Below are 20,993 nucleotides of genomic sequence, written 5' to 3'. Positions count from 1 at the left end.
GATATAAAAAACATTTGAGAAATCACATTCCTACTCTACAAAATAATATAAAAAAAAATTATTCAAGTTCTCAATCTTTCCAGAGATGTAGTATAATAAATTTATAAGGGTAAAAATTTGCAAAGAACATAACCAATGAGAGCAAAATTGCTTGCAAATAAAGTACTTCTCCGTTTCAAGGAGATATCATGTACAATTCTTGACCCAGAGCATGATGTAGAGATTTTACAAGAAAAATCATTTCTAACCATTTTTCTTCATCAATTTGAGTATGTTCTGGTTATCATTTACCTTATCAGATAGGGATAGGTGAGATGGAGCTGGGAAGAAGAAAAACTTTTGAAAACTAAAAATAATTTTTTCCATTTTTTGGACAGATACTTTTGTATCACTTTTACCAATTATTTTACTTGTTTTGCCTATAAAATGATGACATTATAGATTAATATGATGTTTTCCACCTCACACATTTTTATATATGTGAGTTTATTAATGAAATAACATTCATTTTTATAGTTTTGTTACTTTGAATTTTCAGGTTATACATGGAGAACATCTTGGGATGCCAATAGATAATAATGAAGAAGTGGAAGAAAGAGCTGAGAATTTTCCACGAACTCCTGAAATTCCTTTATTTTTAAGAACACCTGAAGCTGTGAAAACACCTGAATCTTTGGAGAAATTACTGTTCCCTAAAACCCCCTTGTTTGAAATGTAGGTTTTTAATAATTATAATTAAAGAATTTACTTATTGAGTCATAGAAGTAATTGATAGGAGTTGTAAACTGCCTAGCACCTTTAACTTTAAAAAGTTTTTATGGAACAATTCACATATACAAGGGGGAGAGAATAGTATAATGAACTTATGTACCTATAACCCTGTTTGGACAATAATTAACGTTTTGCCATTCTTATTTCATAGATCCTCTTTCTAATTTTTCCTGTAACATTTAACTGAAGATGGCATCAATCCTCGGTATTTATCTAGTGCAATAGTATATACATTTGAGATTTTCCAAAGGATAATAAAACCTATGGAAAAAAGTTAAATGCCAAGCTAAAAAGCTACTATCCCATGTGATAGATTGTAGATATTGTCGAATAATGTTCCAGCAGTCATTTTTCCTTATATTGTAGTGTCTAAAGCAAGAATTGCCATTCTGATAAGTAACCTCAGTAGGCATAAATTTCTCTAACATGATTATTTCACTTTGGAAACCATAGATTTGTAGTTTGCAGCCAAGAAAACAGTGCTGCATTTTAATCTTTTTGGTTAGTTCAGTCCATTCCTTAACACTGAACCCTGAGATTTCTCCAAAACATATATCAGACATTTCACTTCATCAGGAATCTCTCACCTGTGTCCTACTGCTATATTTGAAATTTCCAGTAAATTATATATATATGGATGTCATGCTGTTGATACAAACAGCATGTTCAAAGTAAAAATCATACCTGAGAAATGTAAAAAGGTGTGCAAATATACGCTAAAACCTCTTTTTATGGATGAGAAAATTGATTTAAAGTTAAGTGACTCATTAATGGTCATAGAGGTAGTTATGAAAGTTATGTTCAGACTTATATTTAACAAACTTAATAGCACTATGTCTAAGAATTTTATAAATATTGCTCATTTAAGGTTCACAACGACTTTATGAGATGTAAATACATTATTATCCTTATTTTATAGATGAGGAAACAGAATCACAGATGGTAGAACCTAGGCAGTTCTGCCTCCAGAATCCATGCTTTTTTTGCCACTGTGTTATATACTATTTTGTCTAATTTTATTTTTCTCAAAACATTTTATAGTTTAACACTCTTATGCAACAATCTGTAATGACTGGCTTCTCGTCCAGACTAAAATCTTATTACTGGCTTTCAAGATCTTGGGGACAATATAGCCTCAGGGTTAAGAGCTTGGACTTTAAATCTGGATTGCTTCATTCAAATCTTAACTCTGGCACTTAACATTCTTTTGAGCAAATCATTTAACCCTTCTGTGCTTCAAAATCCTCTTCTATAAAATGGAGGTCATAATGATGGTACCTATTTCATATGGTTATTGTGAGGAGTAAGTAAGTTAATGCTGATGGAAATACCTAGAATAGAGCCTGACAGTATATTCTCAGTAGGAATTGATTATTGTTATTTTATAATTGATTATTCTACTTTATTTAACATTATTCTACAACTAAAATTATCTTTTTTCTCCATAGGTGTCTGTCACTTCAATAATTACTTCCCTCTCTTCTCCTACTGTGCTAATTCTTATTTCTATGCCATTTCTTATGTTGCTTTCCAGTCTGCAATATTTAATAATGTATTTTTAGCATTTTGGTGATTTCGTGTTTCTCCATAACAGAAATAGACATACAGTGCCTGAAGGTCAAACACAAAAGGAATCCCCTGGGTTTTCTTTTCTAATGAGTTATACTGCTAGATCACCTGGATTGAATTTATTTGATTCTTCTATATTTGATTCAGAAATGTCATCATCAGAGCAGGTAATATGAGAAGCTAAAGTTTTATTTCTTAAAAAATTGTACACTGGAACCTTAAGTAATTTTAATTCTTTAGTACCAGCCTATCTTGGGGCAGAGACAATTTTTAAAGATTCTTAGTATTGATAGTATAACAAAATTCCGCTATTATATTTTTGTTTTCAACTTCAGGTGCGCCAAATTGACATCTATTTATTAAAAAAAAATAAATTGTTTAAATTGCAGTTAAAGGCAGTTTAAAAATTAATTTGGCTTTATCGTTCATGTGTCTAACTTCTAAACAAATTTCCTATATTCTTAGTGTTAAAATTCTCCAGGTTATTAGTTGGTCCTTTCATCTATATGTCTGTACATAGCAACATTATCATCAGTTAATTTTGAAAGACCTAAAGACTTTCCTTCTAATAGTGATTTCTACTGTTCAGAGATAGAAATCATGATAAAGTGCTGTTTTCTATATTTAGCAATTGAAACTGAAAAATAAGACATGTTTTATTTGACCAATAGAGACAGCATAGTATAGTGGTTAAGATTAGACTCTGAAACCAGACTACTTGGGTATCTACTAGATATGGGATTTTGGGTGCCTAACTTTCTGTTTTTTTTTCTGTTAACTGGAAATAATAATTTTTACCATAGGCTTTGTCACTGTTAAATGAGTTTATATACATAGAGCACTTAGAAAAATTTTAACCAATTAATAATTCCATATAAGTAGCAATGTAATACAAATGTATAGTTATTACTCATTTAAATTAATCACATTTAGTCAATTTTATATGGATTAGAATATTTTATTCCTACATCCCACATATTATATAAATTATGGAAATTATAAATTTATTGATGGATGATAGAGTACTATATATTTTATAGTATTTTATATCTTCAGCTTCGTCTCAATTTTTATCTGAATGCTTATTTCAAAAACAGCTAATTCCTAGAAGGTGTGTACTGGCCATGAAAAAATAGACTACAGTTAGTTAATTCTTACTTATATCTGTCACATAAATGTGAAATACATGTATGTAACCTTAGCAGGAAACATGTACATTCGATAAAGAAAACAAAAATATTGAAAAAAATAATCAAATATATAAAAAGATATATGAAGTGCCTGTAGGAAGAAAATATTGTAAATATATATTTCTTCCCCAAGTGATTTATAAATGAAATCTAATTCAAAACTTGGAGTCCTGGCAAGCTGGTTTATCTTTAATTTTGTGTTTTGTTTTGATTTTATAGTGGTGGGGTTAGGAAGGAGATTGGCAAGTTACTAATTTTCCTGGTCAAGAATAATCAAGAAAATGTTCAAAGATAATATTGGTAATAAATTAAAATGGAATTCTAAGAAACCATGTAACCCAAAATAAGATAGAGAAGGAACAGTGTAAAAAGACACATAGGGAACAAACAGAAAACAAGTAGTAAAATATTCCATGAAAATATGAGATTCTAAAATAATTATATTCACTATAAATGGGCTAAATGCTCTATTAAAGGGCAGAGAATGCTAGAATGGATAAAAAGTATGACCCAACTATTAGTTATTTATAAGAGAGACACTTTAAAGACAAAGACAGGTCAAAAGTAAATGGATGGAAAAAGATATTTCATGAAAACTGTAATTATAAGAAGGTCACAGTGGTTATACTAATATCTGAGGTAGTATTCGAGACAATTTTGATAGCGATAAAGAGGGACATTTCTTTGGGATAAAACTGTCAATTCTTAAGGAAGGAATAACAATGGCAAATGTGTATATGCCTAATAACAGCTTCAAAATACAGAAACAAAAATTGACAGAATTAAAGGGAGAAATAGACAAAAACACCAACTTAGTTGGAGATTTTTAATACTTTAAATCTTTCTCAGCAATTGATAGAATTAGATAACACGATCAACGAAGATCTTTTATAAAATCTGAACAACACTATTGACTTCCTTGACCTAACTTACATTTATAGAACACCACATCCAACAACTGTAGGATATTCTTTTTTTACATTATTATTTTTTTAATTAATATTTTTATGGTGACATTGGTTAATGAAATCTACATTTTAACAGTAAATATATATATATATTTACACTGTGTGTTCGCCTCCCATAGTTAGATTTCTTTCTGTCACCACATATTTGACCCCCTTTACCCCATCTCCTTCCCCCCTTCCCTAACCCTGTACCCTCTGGTAACCACTGATCTATGGTCCATGTCCATGAGTCTCTGTTTGTCCTATTCATGTATTGCTTTTAGGTTTATATCCCACATATAAGTGATATCATGTGATTTTCAGCTTTTTCTGTCTGGGTTATTTCTCTTTGCAAAATCTCTTGGTAAAACACATTTCCTTATTAATTATTGAAAAAATATAAATCTATGTATAACAGTATTCAGGTATGCTTTATATTAGAAAAAAGAATAAAAACAATCGAAATTTCCAAAGTAAAAGAATGAAACTGTATGGTGTGTCAATATGGAGGAATATTACAATGTCATAAAAAGAATCAGGTTTTCGAAGAATAGTGACATAGAAAAATGCTTCTACTGCCATATTGAGGGTAAAAAAGAGGGCAGAAAACTATGTTGTCATGATCCCATTTTTTAAGGCCTGTTTTACAGAGAAAATAAACTCTTTGGCAGCAAAACTTAATCTGAAGTGACATGAAGCTGTCATACTTCCTATTACTTTTATATGCAGGAAAACAATACCAAGAACCTGATTTGTAAAGCCTTCAGAAAAAAGCAAAAATTAATTAGAATTTTAGGTTATATTAAGATTCCAAAGTAGGAACTATCTTTAGCACAATATATGTTGCCTACTAATATTTTATCAATTGCCAGAATCAAATCAATAAGTCTTATTTTAATATAAGTAAATGATAGGTTTCGAAGATAGATTTTTTTTAAGTGCAATAGTACACTATGTTGAATGTTGCCATTTTGTCTACTCTAATTATGCTTATTAGAAGAATCAGGCTTTAGATTCAAATATAAATGCTATATATACCGTTCTGATTTCATGAGTAATATTTAATAAAAATTATTTTTCAGTTTAGTGAAAATTATTCTACAGGAAATTTAAATCCTCTCTCATCACAAGAAATTGGTAAGTGATTTGAAATTTGCTACATATAAAAACATGTTAACTTCCCGCTTTGCATTTAATTTGTCTCTAACTGATTTTCTTAGGCACTCAGTTTGTTTTTTAAGATTACTGTTTCTTCTGCTCCACTACGTCTTTTCTCACTACTCTACCAAATTTCCTTTCTCCATTATTATTAATGACTTACCAATTATCAAACATTATGGGTATTTATTATATTTAGTTTTTTTGCACCATTTGATATTCTTTACTCTTCCCATCTTTCTGCAGTTTTGGATATCCTCCTATATCTCTAGAGTTTACTTTTTATTGGAGCTTCTATCTTCTTTTGTCTCGTGACTAATTTACTTGACATATACATAGAAACATATATGTATATATGTAGTATATTTTATTTCAGGTACTGCTCTTGGCTCTGGTGATATGAAAGTAAAGTTCTCATAGGGTTTATGTTCTAGTGGGAGAGACTGAAAATAGACAAATGATTGTATGTCAGGTAGTGCAATAAATAATAGTTGATATGGGTTTGAACTGGCAATCAGACTCATACCATTTTTAATCTAATCTTAGGTTTACTCAGCTTTGTAGAAAGGTACAGGATAGGAGATAACAGCAGGTATAGCATCTTTATCTCATTGAGATGTAGAATTAAGAGAAAGAAACAGGATGATGCCAAGATTTTGACATGAATAACTAAGAATGGAATTGCCGCTTATTGAAATGTGGAAGGTTATAGAAGTTATATTGAAATTGACAGGAGCTAAGAGTTCAGTTTTGGAAGTGTTATCATTGAAAAGTCTATTAGATATTTAAATGAAAGTAAAATAGGAGATTGTTTATATGAATCTAGAATTTGTTGGAGGTGGAGACATAAATTTTGGAATTTTCATAAATGGTATTTACTGCGATGAGACCAGAAACAAATCACCAATTGTAGACATTCTTTAAATGCCTGCCATCTGAAATATTCACTCTATATTCTCTCCTTTGCCACCCTTGTTCATTTGACACTCAGTAACTTTAGTACTTTCAAATATCATAATACAGATGATGACCAAATTTATATTTACCCTCCCTAACTTTTCTTAAACTCTAAGATCTTATTATTTCTTTTGGTCATTTTCTCCCAGTTTTATTGACATACATCACTATAAGTTTAAAGTATACAGCAAAATTATTTGACTTACATATATTGTAAAATGATTAGCATAATCATTTATATGTAAAATCATTAGCATAATCATTTAATATAACCTAAAATTCTAATTAATTTTTCCTTTTTTATTTTTTTAGATTCCATATATAAATGAGATCATATAGTATTTTTCTTTTTCTGACTTATTTCACTTAGCATAATATCTTCAAGGTTGTTGTAATAACAGGATTTCTCAGCTTTTTAATGGCTGAATAATATCCCAGTGCACATGTGTGCATGTGTACCACAACTTCTGCATCTATTCATCCATCAATAAACACTTAGATTGCTTCCATGTTTTGGCTATTGTAAATAATGCTGCTATGAACGTGGGAGTGCAGATATCTTTTTGAGTTAGTTTTTATTTCCTTTGGATATATGCTCATAAGTGGAATTGCTGGATCATATGATAATTCTATTTTTAATTCTTTGAGGATCTTCTGTACTGTTTTCCATAGTGGCTGTACCAGTTTACAGTCCCACCAACAGTGCACAAAGGTTCTCTTTTCTCCAAATCCTCACCAGCATTTATTATTTTTTGTCCTTTTGATGAAGGCCATTTTAACAAGTGCAAGGTGCTGTCTTATTGTGGTCTTGATATTCATTTCCCTTGTGACTAGTGATGTTGAGAATCCTTTCATATACTGATTGGCCATTCATACATCTTCTTTGGAAAAATGTCTATTTAAGTTGTTTGCCCATTTTTAATTGGGTCATTATTTTTTTGCTATTCAGTTTATGAGTTATATATATTTCAGATATGAACCCTTTGTCAGATATATATGGTTTGTAAATATTTTTTCAATTCTGTAGATTGTCTTTTCACTTTGTTGATTTTTTTTTTTTTTTTTTGCTGTGCAGAGGCTTTTTAGTTTGATTTAGACCCATTTGTTTACTTTTTATTTTGTTACTTGTTTACATGTCATATCTAAAAATTCGTCGCCAAGACCCATGTCAAGGAGCTTTTTCTCATGTTTTTTCCTAGGAGTTTCATAGTTTCAGGCTTTACATTTAAGTCTTTAGTCCATTTCAAGTTAATTTGTATGTGTGTAAAATGGAGGTCTAGTTTCATTCTTTTACATGTGAATATCTAGTTTTTCTCAGCACCATTTATTGAAGAGACTCTTTACTTCATTGAGTATTTTTGGCTTTCTTGTAAAAATGTTAGTTGATCATATATGCTTAAATTTATTTCTGGGCTCTTGATTCTGTTGCATTGATTTATTTGGTAAAACTTACCAGTGAAGCTATCTGGTAGGACCTTATTTTCGATTGTTATTGATATCTCTTTATATTTAAGACATCTGTTGACTTAAAAACTGGCATATCTGAAATCAAACTTGTTCTCTTTCTGACATACCTAATGGTATCTTCATTATTCTGCTTACCAAGACTCAGAACATTAGTAATAATTTTAATTTCTGTCTGTGTCTGTGTCTGACTACATTCAGCTTGTAATCAAGTTTTATCAGTTCTCTCTCTGAAATATTTATTTCTTTTCTATTTTCATTGAAATCATTATATTTCAAACTCTTATTAACATTCACTTGGGCTATTTCAGTAACATCATAATTGGTCTTTTCATCCTTTTAGTTTATCTATAGATCATAGTCCAGTTAATCTTCCTTATGCATACTGTGACCATCTTACCTTTAGTGGCTCCCCATAGAGTATCAAATTACATGCTCCTATCTTTCTAATCTAGCTCTGACATACCTTAAAAGCCTTTTTTCTTATAAGAATAATCTGTGCTTGGGCCAGAATGAAGACCTCATTGCAACCCAAATATGCCCACAATTTCTTTTACACTATTTTCTTCCTAAAATTCTCAGCTTCATTTCTTTCCAACCATTTTTTCAAGACCACATTTTCTTACATAAAACCTATTATTTTTCCTTTCAAACTTCTATTCCTAATATATACCTCCTTCACTTTTCTGAATGTCTCTTTTTTTAAATACTTTTTTACATTCTACCATCTGTCATTATTTACGATTACATATAAAATCTCTTCTAATCACAGGTTATTTGAAGGCAGGCACTTCGTTTTATTCACCTTTGAATTCTCCACAGCACCTACACTACTGCCTTGCACAGTAATCTATTATTTTATTTACAATGAGCATCAGTTTAATGAAGACTTCATATGAACTTTTTTTCTGAAATTAAAAAAATCAAATTCATTTATTCAATGGGAAATTAAAAATTTTAGGTTTTTTCTGGACTATAGCTATATTACAGCTATATTCCTTTAAGTCTTCTAGATGTGTACTAAAGTCAGTAGAAAAATAGACTTGAGAAAGGGAGAGGGGAAGTACTCAAGCATCTGGTAATCTATCCATCTGTCCATCCATCCATCCATCCATCCATCCACATACCCACCCTACTGCTGGTTGGCTCAAATTTATTTAGGGTGAAATAACTGAGATGTTTAAAAATATATGAAATTTCAAAATGTTATGAAGTAAATTGTTTTGTTTAATTTACTCATTGAATTGGTTCTCTGTGGATAAAATACAGGTGCTTTAAAAGATGTGTTTCAAATAAGTTTAGATTACTGTACATTTTAAATTTTTTAATAATTAAAAATTATAATTAAGATATTGAAAATGTACTTGCAATCTTAATATAATGAATGAAAAACAATATTTTTCCTTATTAGCAGTTCTAGGAGTCATCAACCAAATAACTTTTTATGTAAAGTTGATTTCAAAAATTCCTTTTAAAACTCTAAAATCCTTTTCACTGTTCTGTGAATTTTCTAGAACAATGCCATGAACAGTAATTGTAGTTACTCAATAAATAATAGTTGAATAAGTTTGACTTATGCAGTATCTCTCAAATCTAGCATTTTTTAAATTCTCTTTTATGATTATAGGTAAGGCTAAGATTTCATCATTTCTGTCATCCCCACTTCTAGACACTCTCCTGTTTCAGCCTTTCTACACATTCTCTCCTGAGTAACCCTTAAAGCAGTACAAATCCTGTCATATCTCTGCTTGAAAACTTCTGATAGCTTACTGTTACCTGACAGATAAAGTCCAGATTCTACATTTGGACATATAGCAGATTTTCCAAGCTCATCTTTATTAATTCCCTTTTATTTATTTTTTTATTCGTTTGTTTGCTTGTTAATCATTAATTCCCTTTTAATAGCTCTTTATTATTTCTCAGTGTTCTTGACAAGCTGAATTGACTTGTTACCCTTATATTTCCTAAGTACATCTGTTTCTGCACCTCTGTTCTATTCTCTCCATTTGAGGTGTTTCACCCCTCTTTCTACCTTATACACTAGTTCTTTACATACTTGAGTTTGAATTACTTGAAAGTAGCGTTTAAGTTTGAATCTGTTTAATCTTCCATAGTACAGAGGACAGTACTTTGCACATAAGAGGAATACAGTTAAATATCTTCTTAATAGATAAATGGTTCAATGTTACTGTATTTATTGTATGCTGTATACTATAATTTAGTAGGTTATGCAAATTATGTAACATGAATAGCATGACATTGTATATTTATCTTCCTCAGGAAATTTGTTTGGGAAACCAGAAGGAGAAGATGCCTTTGCATTTTCTTTTCCATCAGATTCTTCAACTCATACATTTGTAGCTGGAAAAGATGATTTTAGTTTTCCATTTTCATTTGAACAAGATCAAAACTCAACACCTTCTTCTTCAAAAGATTTTTCATCCTCTTCACAGAATACAACACAATTTACTTTATTTTGAAACTAATTACTAATTTCTTGAATTATTTTACTGCGTTATAATCATCTAAGGCATAAATTTACATTATTAAAATATGAAGACTACTTTTGTTGATTAAAGCAATAATGGATTATCATAGTTATATTATTTGATTACATTTATTTAGATATTAAAGGAAGTTAAGCCTGTGTCATGTAATTTTGTTTTTATTAGCAGTATTAGCTATCATTATTTTGGTTTTGATTTCACAAGGCCTATTCAGGCAGAACTTTTATTAATAGAATTTGATGCTTTTTCCAATAATATTATTGTAAATAGTAAGCCTGTTTCTCTACAGAACCTAAGTTTCATTCTGGTAGTATTTTAGGTGTTTTTGATAAGAAGAAGAACTCCTTTAGGCCATCAGAAGATCTTTTAGCAGTAACTGTGCAGAATTAATGCTGAGGTGTACTTAGTACTTTAGCTACTAAAAAATGCTTTTAAAATTACTGTTTTTCACTTATGCTTTACTATTGCAATATGAAGAGTAATACCTTAATCTCAAAAAATTTATGTTATTCAGTAAATAAAATGTGTCATTTTCTTCCAGTACAACAAGGGGTAGAATTCTAATTTTATCAGTTATTCCAGTATCTTTAATGGAAAGAAATTAAATGTGTAAAGCTAATTTCTGAAAATTGGATTGTTGTATTAATGGTGATACTGTTAATATATGTTTTGCTTAAGCCTTTTTGAAGAACATTTAAAATTTTATTTCCTGTCTTCAACAAAAAATTCACCCTTATATTTTATATGCAGTATTTGCTTGTCAATAAGTTATGTAGCTTAAGTGAAGATACATAAAATTATGTGAAATTACATAAACATGTTGCTCAATATCTTTGTGTTTTGTGCTTTTTAAATTAGTTGTATTGAGTTACCAAGTAATAAAGAGTATGACTCCATATTTTGGTGTGTGACTACGGACAGACTTTAAGCCTCACCCTGTTTTTTCCCCCTTTTGTTCCATATCTGGTCAAGCTGATAAGAAAGCCCAGGTGGCACCAGTGGGAAGTTAAAACCATGTATAGGATCTCTTACCCTGGCCCTACCCCTACCTACCACAAAACCCAAAGTCTTTCTCTGTTCTCTCAATCCATTTTCAGATCAGCTTGGGAGGCCTTGCCTGCTATCCACAGAAAACATTATGTGTGAGTAATAAGCCTTTTAATACCCTACTGGAGTGTGTATGTTATCACCAACTTGAGTATCCAAACCAAATTTTGGTTTATCTTGCTGCTTATCTTACTTCAGAGTGTTTACAACATAGTACAATTTGTATTAAATTAAGCTTTCCCAGAGACTTTTAAAGTCAGAAGGATGATATAACTAATGCTAGAAAGAATTTAAGAGAACTTTGGACTTAAAAAAAAAAAACCTTTAATAATGGTTGAAAGATAAAAATTTCAATTAAAAAATTAGAGTTTTTCCTTTTATATTGAGCATTTTACTGACCCTATGATTGAATTAATTGGTAGTTTTGGTAAAATAAAAACATCGACTAAGAAAGATGTAATTGGTTTATTTGCTATTTATTAAGAGGTTCAAAACTGGTTTTAGCCTTGAGAAACTCAGTGATCCCATGATTTATTTTTACTTTAAATAAAGAAATGCCTATCACACCAGCATAGTTAGATTTACCATGTTATCAATAAAAGAGGTAAAGAAAAACACGTAGGTATTTTTAAAATATCTTCAGTTGTACATGGCATTTGAGGACATATAAAAGCTAAAAGACATAGTCTTATACTCAAGGAACTTATAATTTAGTTGAGGATACAAAACTTATAAAACAACAAAAAATTACAATAAAATGGCATATAATCAAATTCTATAGTTTATAACTTGCTCTGTGGTAGGGAAGAGATTGAGTGGTTTAAGAAGTAGAAAATAAAAGGAGGTCATTATAGAATGGAAAGCCTGGGAAGGATTCACTGACTAGGTAGAATTTGAATCGGGACTTTTAAGGTATGTGGATTATAATTGAATTTAAGGTTGATGCCTTTTTTAAGTTTTACATTTTTTATTGCCTAATTCTGGTGGCTAGTTTTAGTAGGATTTCATTGAATGCTTGTTGAATTAATAGAATTGAACTGAATTGGTAAAGGAGGCAGGGAGGGATTTCTAGATAAGGGGAACAATATCAGCAAAAGAAAAATGCAATCATAAATTTACTATGTGGAAGAAATTCAGAATAGGCTTAATTGGAGTAGAAAGTAAAAGGAAATTGAGTTTAATAAGTACGGTAGGATTGATTTATAGAGGATCTTCAAGTGTTTTGACTTGATTTCTGAGACTAATAAGGAACTTATATCCTAAATACCAGAGTTATAAGAGAAAAAGAATGGTTAAGAAAGATTAAACTCATGATACAGCCAGAGGAGAAATTATAGTTAAACTGTTAGGAGGCAATTGCACTAGTCCATGTACATGATGATAAGTTCCAAGTGATAACAACTGATTGTCCTGTGGTTTGATACTGCTGACATATAAAATTGGAAGAGTTTACCTTGTCTAAAAGAAATACATTTCCTTGAACACCATCTGTGTATAAAATCAAAGAAGAAAGGAACTAGAGCTATTTAATTGTGTTTGAATAACATAGGTCCTCTGGCTACTGGAGGCATGTGCAATATTTCTAATACGGATCACAAAATAAATGTGTATAATTAAATAGCCTTCTAAAGATAATTTTTAAAAGAGCAGTATTCCCCTAAAGATAGAAATCTACTACTGTCATCTCCAAAAATAGGAATTAGTCTCCATTCCTACTCAAGGTTTTAGAAATATGGAGGCCAGTCCTTTTCTTCTTTCTAATACAAGCACTTAAAGCTATAAAATTTTCTCTAAGCACTTTCTAGTTGCATCCCAGAAAATCTTATATATTTTTGTTTTCATTTACTTCAGATGTCTCTCTTAATTTCTTCTTTGACCAATGAATTATTCAGAAGTGCATTATGTAATTTCCAAATATTTGGAATTTATGTAAATATCTTATTTTTATGGGTATTTCATTTAATTCCATTGAGATTATTTAAAAGATTTCCATTCTTTTAAATTTGAGACTTCATGGACCCACATATAGTCTATCTTTGTAAATAAATTTTGTGTACATGAAAAAGAATGTGTATTTGACAGTTATTGGATATAGTGTAGTGGTCTACAAATATCAATTAGATCAAGGTGGTTTGTAGAGTTGTTCACATCATCTTTGCTTTCAATTGCTAAAAAAGGGCTATTAAAAACTTTTTGTCTATTTCTCCCTTTAATTTTGTCAAATTTTTAATATATTTTGAAACATTGTCATTAAATTTATATACATTATGATTGTTATATCTTCCTGATGAATTGACTCTTATCATTATGAACTCTATTCCTTTATCTCTACTAATACTCTTTCTTGAGTTCTATATTACTTGATATTAATAGAGCCCCTCCAGCCTTATTGTAGTTTTCATGATATACCTTTTTCATCCATCTATTTTAACTTGTTTGTATTTTTATATTTAAAATATATCTCTTGCAGATAGTATATGATGGGCTCTTTTAAATCCCTTCTAATAATCTTTGCACATACTCCCTTTAAAAGTCCCACATAACATTTTGGCCTTTGTCTCATTGGTCAGAATGAAGTTCTCACCTAGTTCTACCAAACTGCAAGGGAAACTGAGAAATGTGGGTTTTAGGTGAGCACATTATCCAGGGTTTTATTACTAAGGAAGAAGAGGAAACGATATTGAGAAGTAATTAGTTATATAATATGTGTTTTTTTCTTTAGGTAATAGTAAATTTTAGAACTTGATGACATACATTTTCCCATTCTTCCTATATTCCATAGTATTTTCCTGTATATATTTCTTTTTATGTTCATATACTTCCTCCAAGAGTATTTTCCAGATGGTCCTTGAACAGTAAAACTTCTGAAGCCTTTTAGGTATAGGAATATTTTTATTTTCATCTTTCATTTATTTTTTAAAATTAATTTTTCTAAAAGTAATATACTCACATGAACATACACACAAAGGTAAACAGTAGCAAGTCTCCTCACCCCTGTCTTCTCTGTTTCCTACCCCCTTTATATGTAAATATTGTTTTTTGTTTCTTCTAAAGTTTTTATGTATAACAAAATAAGAACATTCTTATTTTCCCTTTTTTTTAATACTTAAGGTACGATACATAATAAGATATTATATTGTACTTTTTCCGATACAAAATAACATATATTATATTGTACTTTTTCCCCCACTTAATCTATATTGAAGATCTTTGACTTTGCATTTGACTAGAAATAAATACTTTTAAGAGCTGTTTTTGAAACTAGGTATATAAGGGCGTAGAGGTAGAGGAAATATTCAGGGCCTGCTAACCTGCCTGTACTTCTCAACTACTTTCTAGATCCTGAGGTTTCCTTGCCATTTCATATCAACAACATGCCACCACCATCACCAGGGTGAGATAAAAGGGCATACCTAAAAACTCACAGTGCTAGCTCCACAAAATGGTATTTTATGTGTCAATTTGACTGGGCCACTAGTGCCCATTATTCTTGGTCTTTCTGTGAGAGTGAGTAAACCTGGATGATATAAACTGAGAAAAGCAGATTGGCTTCCCCCGTATGGGTGAGACTCATCTAATCTGTTGAAATCCTGAATACACTAAAAGGGCAGAGCAAAGGAGAATTAACTCTCTCTGTCTGTCTCTGGAGAACCCTGACCCTTGCTGATGCAGGTATTCAGCCCTAATGGTTTTTATATTACTTTGATAGATAGCTCACCCTTTTTCTAGCTTTTGGGGTGTCTTTATGTTTAGATTTTGAGGAGAGAGCCCATGTTTGTTTGCCATCTTTGTTTTATACTCTTGTTCAGTTTTTATTGGTTTTTTTTAAAGACAGCCTTTAAATATTATTGGAAAATCCATAATATTTTGGATAATTATATATGCTGCATTTAGTATCCCTGGTGTCCCACTTGCTAACTATTATTTTCTTATACAGTTAACAGTCTCAAATTACCCAATTAACAAGATAAATTTTTCTTAGTAAAATATCTGGGAATTAGGGCACATTCACTTTCTTTTCAAAAGAAGTAATCTATAATTCTAAGTACTGACTTACAAATATTAAAATATTAAAAGAAATAAAACTTTTAAAATATGGAAGGGAGGAGTTGAGCAAGGAGATCTAGAAAACAGGAAATATTTATCTTTGGCAATGAAATTTAGGCAACATTTTGAAACTCTGAACTAGAAGAAAGTTTATTTAAACTTGATTGACTTTCTAAACAGGTCTGAAGCCGTACCGTCACAATGCAAAAATCATTTGACTGTTGTTTAGTATTTGATTCAGTGTAGGTATTAAGGCAACTCACCATTTAACTGACTTTGCTTTTTTTCAGTGTTCTGTTAGATTTTTAACAGTGCAATTTAGATCAAATTTAAAACTCAGAGGAGTGAAATAACTTTGTATATTATAGCATTAATGAACTGAAGCATACTCAGGAAATGATATGTAAACACTACTGATTAGAATTGATTGAAATGTGTAGACTTATAGTATAAAAAACATAAAAGTAAACTCAAGGAAGAACTAAATAAATGGAGAGATATTTCATGTTCATGGATAGGAAAACTCAATATCATCAAGATGTCAGTTCTTTCCAACTTGATCTATAGATTCAATGCAATTACACTCAAAGTCCCAACAAGTTATTTTATGAATATCAACAAACTGATTTTAAAGTTTTTACAGAGAGACAAAAGACCCAGAATAGCCAACATAATATTGAAAGAGAAGAACTAAGTTGGAGGACTGAAGGAAGCTACCTGACTACAAGACTTACTATAAAGCTCCAATAATCAAGACAGTCGGCATTGACAAAAGAACAGACGAATAGATTAATGAGTGAGATTAGAGAGCTCAGAAATAGACCCACACAAATTCAGCCAACTGACTTTTGACAATGTGGAGCAAAGGCTAAGCATGCAGTCAAGAAGATCTTTTCAACAAATGGTGCTAGAATAACTGGACATCTACATACAAAAAAAATATAGACAGACCTTACACTCTTCACAAAAATTAACTTAAAATGGATAACATAAATGTAAATATAAAGTACAAAACTATAAAACTCCTAGAAGATATCAGAAGAAAGTCTAGATGACCTAGGTTTTGATGATGACTTTTTAGATATAATACAAAAGGCACAATCTATGAAAAAAAATTGATAAGCTGAACTTTATTAAAATTATATTTTTCTGCTCTGTAAAAGACACTGTCAAGAGAATAAAAGGGAAGCCACAGATTGGGAGAAAATATTTTTAAACAACACATCTAATAAAGAACTTATTTAAAACAGAAAAAAAAATCTTAAAACTTAACGATAAGAAAACAAACCACCCCATTAAAAATGGGTCACAATTAAGGGCAGACATCTATCTCACCAAAAAAGATATATGGATGGCCAGTACGCATATGAAAAGATGCTCTACGACATATGTCATCAGAGAAATGCAACTTAAAATGTCAGAATGGCCCAAATTCAGAACTTTGATGACACCAAATGCTGGGAAGGATGTGGAGCATCAGGAACTCTTATTCATCATGATGAGATTGCAAAATGGTACAATCACTTTGAAAGACAGTTTGGCAGTTTCTTACAAAACTAAGCATATTCTTATCACATGATCCAGCAAAAGCACTTCTTGGTATGTACCTTGGGTAGAGGAAGTGAAAACTATGTCTGCACAAAAACCTGCATACAGATGTTTATTGCAGTTTTATTCATAATTGCCCAAACTTGGAAGCAACTAAGATGTCCTTCAGTAGGTGGATGCATAAGTAAACTCTAGTACATCCAGACAATGGAATATTGTTAAAAAGAAATAAACTATTAAGCTATGAAAAGATATTGAGGAAATGTAAATACATATTACTAAGTGAAAGAAGCCAGTCTGAAAAGACTACATACTATGTGATTTCAAATATACGACATTCTGGAAAAGGCAAAATTATGGAGACAATAAAAAGATCAGTGGTTATGAGAGGTTAGGAAGGAGGGAAAGATAAATAGGCAGAGCACAAAGGATTTTTAGGTAGAGAAAATACTCTGTATGATACTATAATGATGGATACATGCCATGATTAATTTGTCCAAACTCATAGAATGTATAATACCAAGAGTGAAACCTAATGTAAGCTTTGGATTTTGGGTGATAATGATGTGTCAATGTAGGTTCATTGATTGTAACATATGTAACATATGTAGGTTCATTGATTGTAACATATGTACCTCTCTGGTGGTGGATAATGGGGGAGGCTATGCATGTGTTGGGGTAGGGGTATATGGGAAATATCTGTACCTTCTGCTCAATTTTGCTGTGAATCTAAAACTGCTCTAAAAAATCTATTATAAAAATCAATAGAGGGAAAATTTGAACAACACACAAACACACACACAGCTTTAAGCTTTCTACTACCTTGCCGACTGCATAATTGTAAATCCTTTTTGGGTAATAGATAATATAAATATTAATTTTTTATTTATTGTGACTCAGTAGGTATTAGAATTTCAGGGGCCTAAATGGGTGACTAGCTAGAGCTTTAATAACTGACCAGAGAATGTTAGTAATTTTGAAATAATATTATTATAATTCTAAAAATAAAGTTTTTCTGATCTTTTGAAGGAATGAACGAACAAGCAATACGTAAACCTGGCTGGCATGTTGATGCTTTCCCTTCGAATTTCAATTGCTGTCATATAACTTGCCTTAGAGGCTGCATGGCTCATTTAGAAACATTCCCATTGCCTTGCTTTTATACTTTGCTCTTGATTTCTCTAAAACTGACACAAGTCACATGCAATCACATCTATACCCCTGGTGGACAGGCCCGTCCTAATATTCCCAGACTCATAGCCAGGTTGTTTGCAGCTCAGCAGTTCTGCTTCTTGATACATCATTTTGTATTCTGTTGTTAAATTAACATCTTGCTGAGAATTTGTCTCTTAAAATATTATTTCTTTAATAGGTTACCTTTTTTTTGTTTTGATATGAATATGATACTCTTTTTAAAACTTTAAGCTACCTTACTTGTTAAAAGGTTGTTTTTCCAAAGTTTCAGTTCACATTTTTATTTTTTGGTATGTTTTAGGAAGTGTTTTTTCATGAAGTAATTGCAGCTCCAGACTGATGAATCACAAGAGAGTATAGGAGAAGGATGATGGATAGAATATTGAATAGTGGGGGCCCTAGAGTACTGTCTGTGTTTAAACATTGAGAGATTCATGCTAAGGTGTGACTCTGAGCCAATTATTTATCCTCTTTGCTTCAGTCTCCTCATTTTTAAATGGAGTTGATGATCTTACTATCAAATAGGATTGTGAGAATATTAAAGTGTTTGACTTTGTGCTTAGCTCATGGTAAATGCTTGATAAGTAGTGGTCTAATTTTTTTTAGAAATAGATGATAGAGATTTCCATCCAAAATATGACAAGATAATTTGATATTTACATTTTTAAAACATCTATTAAGAAATACTAAACACATCAAATGATAGAGGCAAAAGGTTTTAAAATAACTTTTAGAGTTTGTCCAATGACAAAGTTGGTATCCAATAGGAAGGTATTTTATATTAATTCAGTTAGACCATGGTCCAAATCGGTCTGAAAAATAACTACTTGCAAAAATTATGCATTTTTTCTAGCCAAGGAAGTAATAATTCTGTCTTCCAACACATCATAAAAGAGTAATATTAAAGTATTTACTTCTAATCTCATTTTTATTCTTTTGTCCTTCATAATTGATACTTTCTGATAATATAAAAATATTTGAATTGTGTATTGGTTTTTTAAATAACTAATAATATTCTACATCTGTTGAATTAGTCTCTCAGTCTAAATACTTGAGGAGAAAAATAAAAGAATCTCAATAGGAAAAATAGCCTACTAATATATTTTTTGTATTTTGTAACACTTTTATTAAGAGTAAACCCATATCTATATTTCTACACTGTAAACAATGAGGAACAGAAGTATCAAAGGAAACACATTACGAGTTATATATAATAGACAAAACCCCTTGAATTTTCTTATTCCCCTTATACAGTCAATGTATAATATTTAAGCAAAACTGAATTCCTTATTAAGCAAACATTTTACATATGCTGCCTTCTCTTTATCTTTCTGAGCCTTTATCTTTTGTTTGACTTTCAGCAGTTCTGCTTGGTTGGCTTTATCTTCCAGTGCTATCTCCTGAGCTTTCTTAAGATCAGCCAATGCTTGATCATCTTCTTTTGATCCTTGCCATCTTTGAGTTCTACGGTATTTGGTATTCGATGGGTCTATTTCAAGAGCCTCCAAACGACTGTCTCTTTCTCCTTGCCAATTTGATACCTTCACTGTACAAGCACCAATATTCAGCGTGCAGCTTAAAGCTGTAGGTTGCAGCTTTGATCTACCTGCTTTCTCAATAACAGCCTTTGTTGAACCTTCCACATGTCTTAAAACTTTTTGTATATTTTTTAATGGCCATCTCCCAGTTTTGGGACTTGAAAAAAGTATTTCCAGTGTTTTTAAGTCTTCTTTTATTAATAATATTTTATCTACATCTTTTAAATCTGTATCTACATCCTTGGGGAAATCTGAATGACTGTCACCAGAACTATCTTTTGGAATTATTCCTCCAATCATCCCCTTCCTGCAGTTCTCCACATTCTGCAATAATGCACAATTTGGCCATTTTGTCACCTTTCACTTCTACATTTTCCAAAACTCCTGATGCATCCATTCTTTTTAATTATTTAGCCAAATACCACATGTTTCCAATCGAAATGAGGAGTTGGAACTGTTGTGATGAAGAACTGAGAACCATTTATATTGCAGTCTGCATTTGTCATGCTCAGTAAACCCTCCTGGTCATGCTTATAATAGAAATTTTCATTTTCAAATTTTTCACCATACTTTCTCCATCTGTCCCATTTTGATTAGAGAAGTTTCCACCCTGAATCATAAATTTCTTAATAATTCAGTGGAACAGATATCCTTTGAAATGAAGAGGTTCTCGGTGGGTCCAATGCCTTTTTCTCTTGTACACAATGCACAAACATTTTCTGCAGTTTTGGCTACAACATCTGCAAAAAATTCTGACAATTTAATCAACTCACTTGCCTCCGATGTCTACGGCAAAGAAGACTCCAGAGTTACTGGGGATGGGGAACTTAGCTTATGGGGATGGCTGCTACATTTTGACTTTCAGATGCATTTGGAAATGAGTTCAGAGTACCTCGTGACCTCCTGGCAACTGAAACCCAAGAGCTGCTCTCAAAGCCAAGAACCTAATAATAAGTAATTCAAGATATTTGTTAGGGTACACAAACTTGCATAAATACTTAAAATGTTCTAGGTAATGGGCATAAAATGAGCATAAGTTTTGAGGCAGTAATTTGG

General features: G+C 31.1%; 1 protein-coding gene and 1 pseudogene across 1 annotated transcript in view; one reads left to right on the top strand and one right to left on the bottom strand.

Moving 5' to 3' along the window:
- The window catches only part of CUNH14orf39 (chromosome unknown C14orf39 homolog), a 32,623-nt gene extending 22,087 nt beyond the window's left edge, over nucleotides 1–10,536 (top strand). Inside the window, exons 14-17 of the mRNA XM_006915172.1 lie at nucleotides 539–714; nucleotides 2,360–2,507; nucleotides 5,560–5,614; nucleotides 10,337–10,536. Coding sequence (XP_006915234.1) covers nucleotides 539–714; nucleotides 2,360–2,507; nucleotides 5,560–5,614; nucleotides 10,337–10,536 — 579 coding nt within the window. The remainder of the gene's footprint in view (nucleotides 1–538; nucleotides 715–2,359; nucleotides 2,508–5,559; nucleotides 5,615–10,336) is intronic.
- Nucleotides 10,537–19,667: 9,131 nt separating this feature from the next.
- Nucleotides 19,668–20,790, bottom strand: LOC102892604 (annotated as a pseudogene).
- Nucleotides 20,791–20,993: the final 203 nt, after the last annotated feature.

The sequence above is a fragment of the Pteropus alecto genome, unplaced genomic scaffold, assembly GCF_000325575.1.
Source record: "Pteropus alecto unplaced genomic scaffold, ASM32557v1 scaffold276, whole genome shotgun sequence".
Lineage (NCBI taxonomy): Eukaryota > Metazoa > Chordata > Mammalia > Chiroptera > Pteropodidae > Pteropus > Pteropus alecto.
Note: the sequence above shows the minus strand (reverse complement) of the source record. Positions and strands in the feature narration are given on the sequence as shown.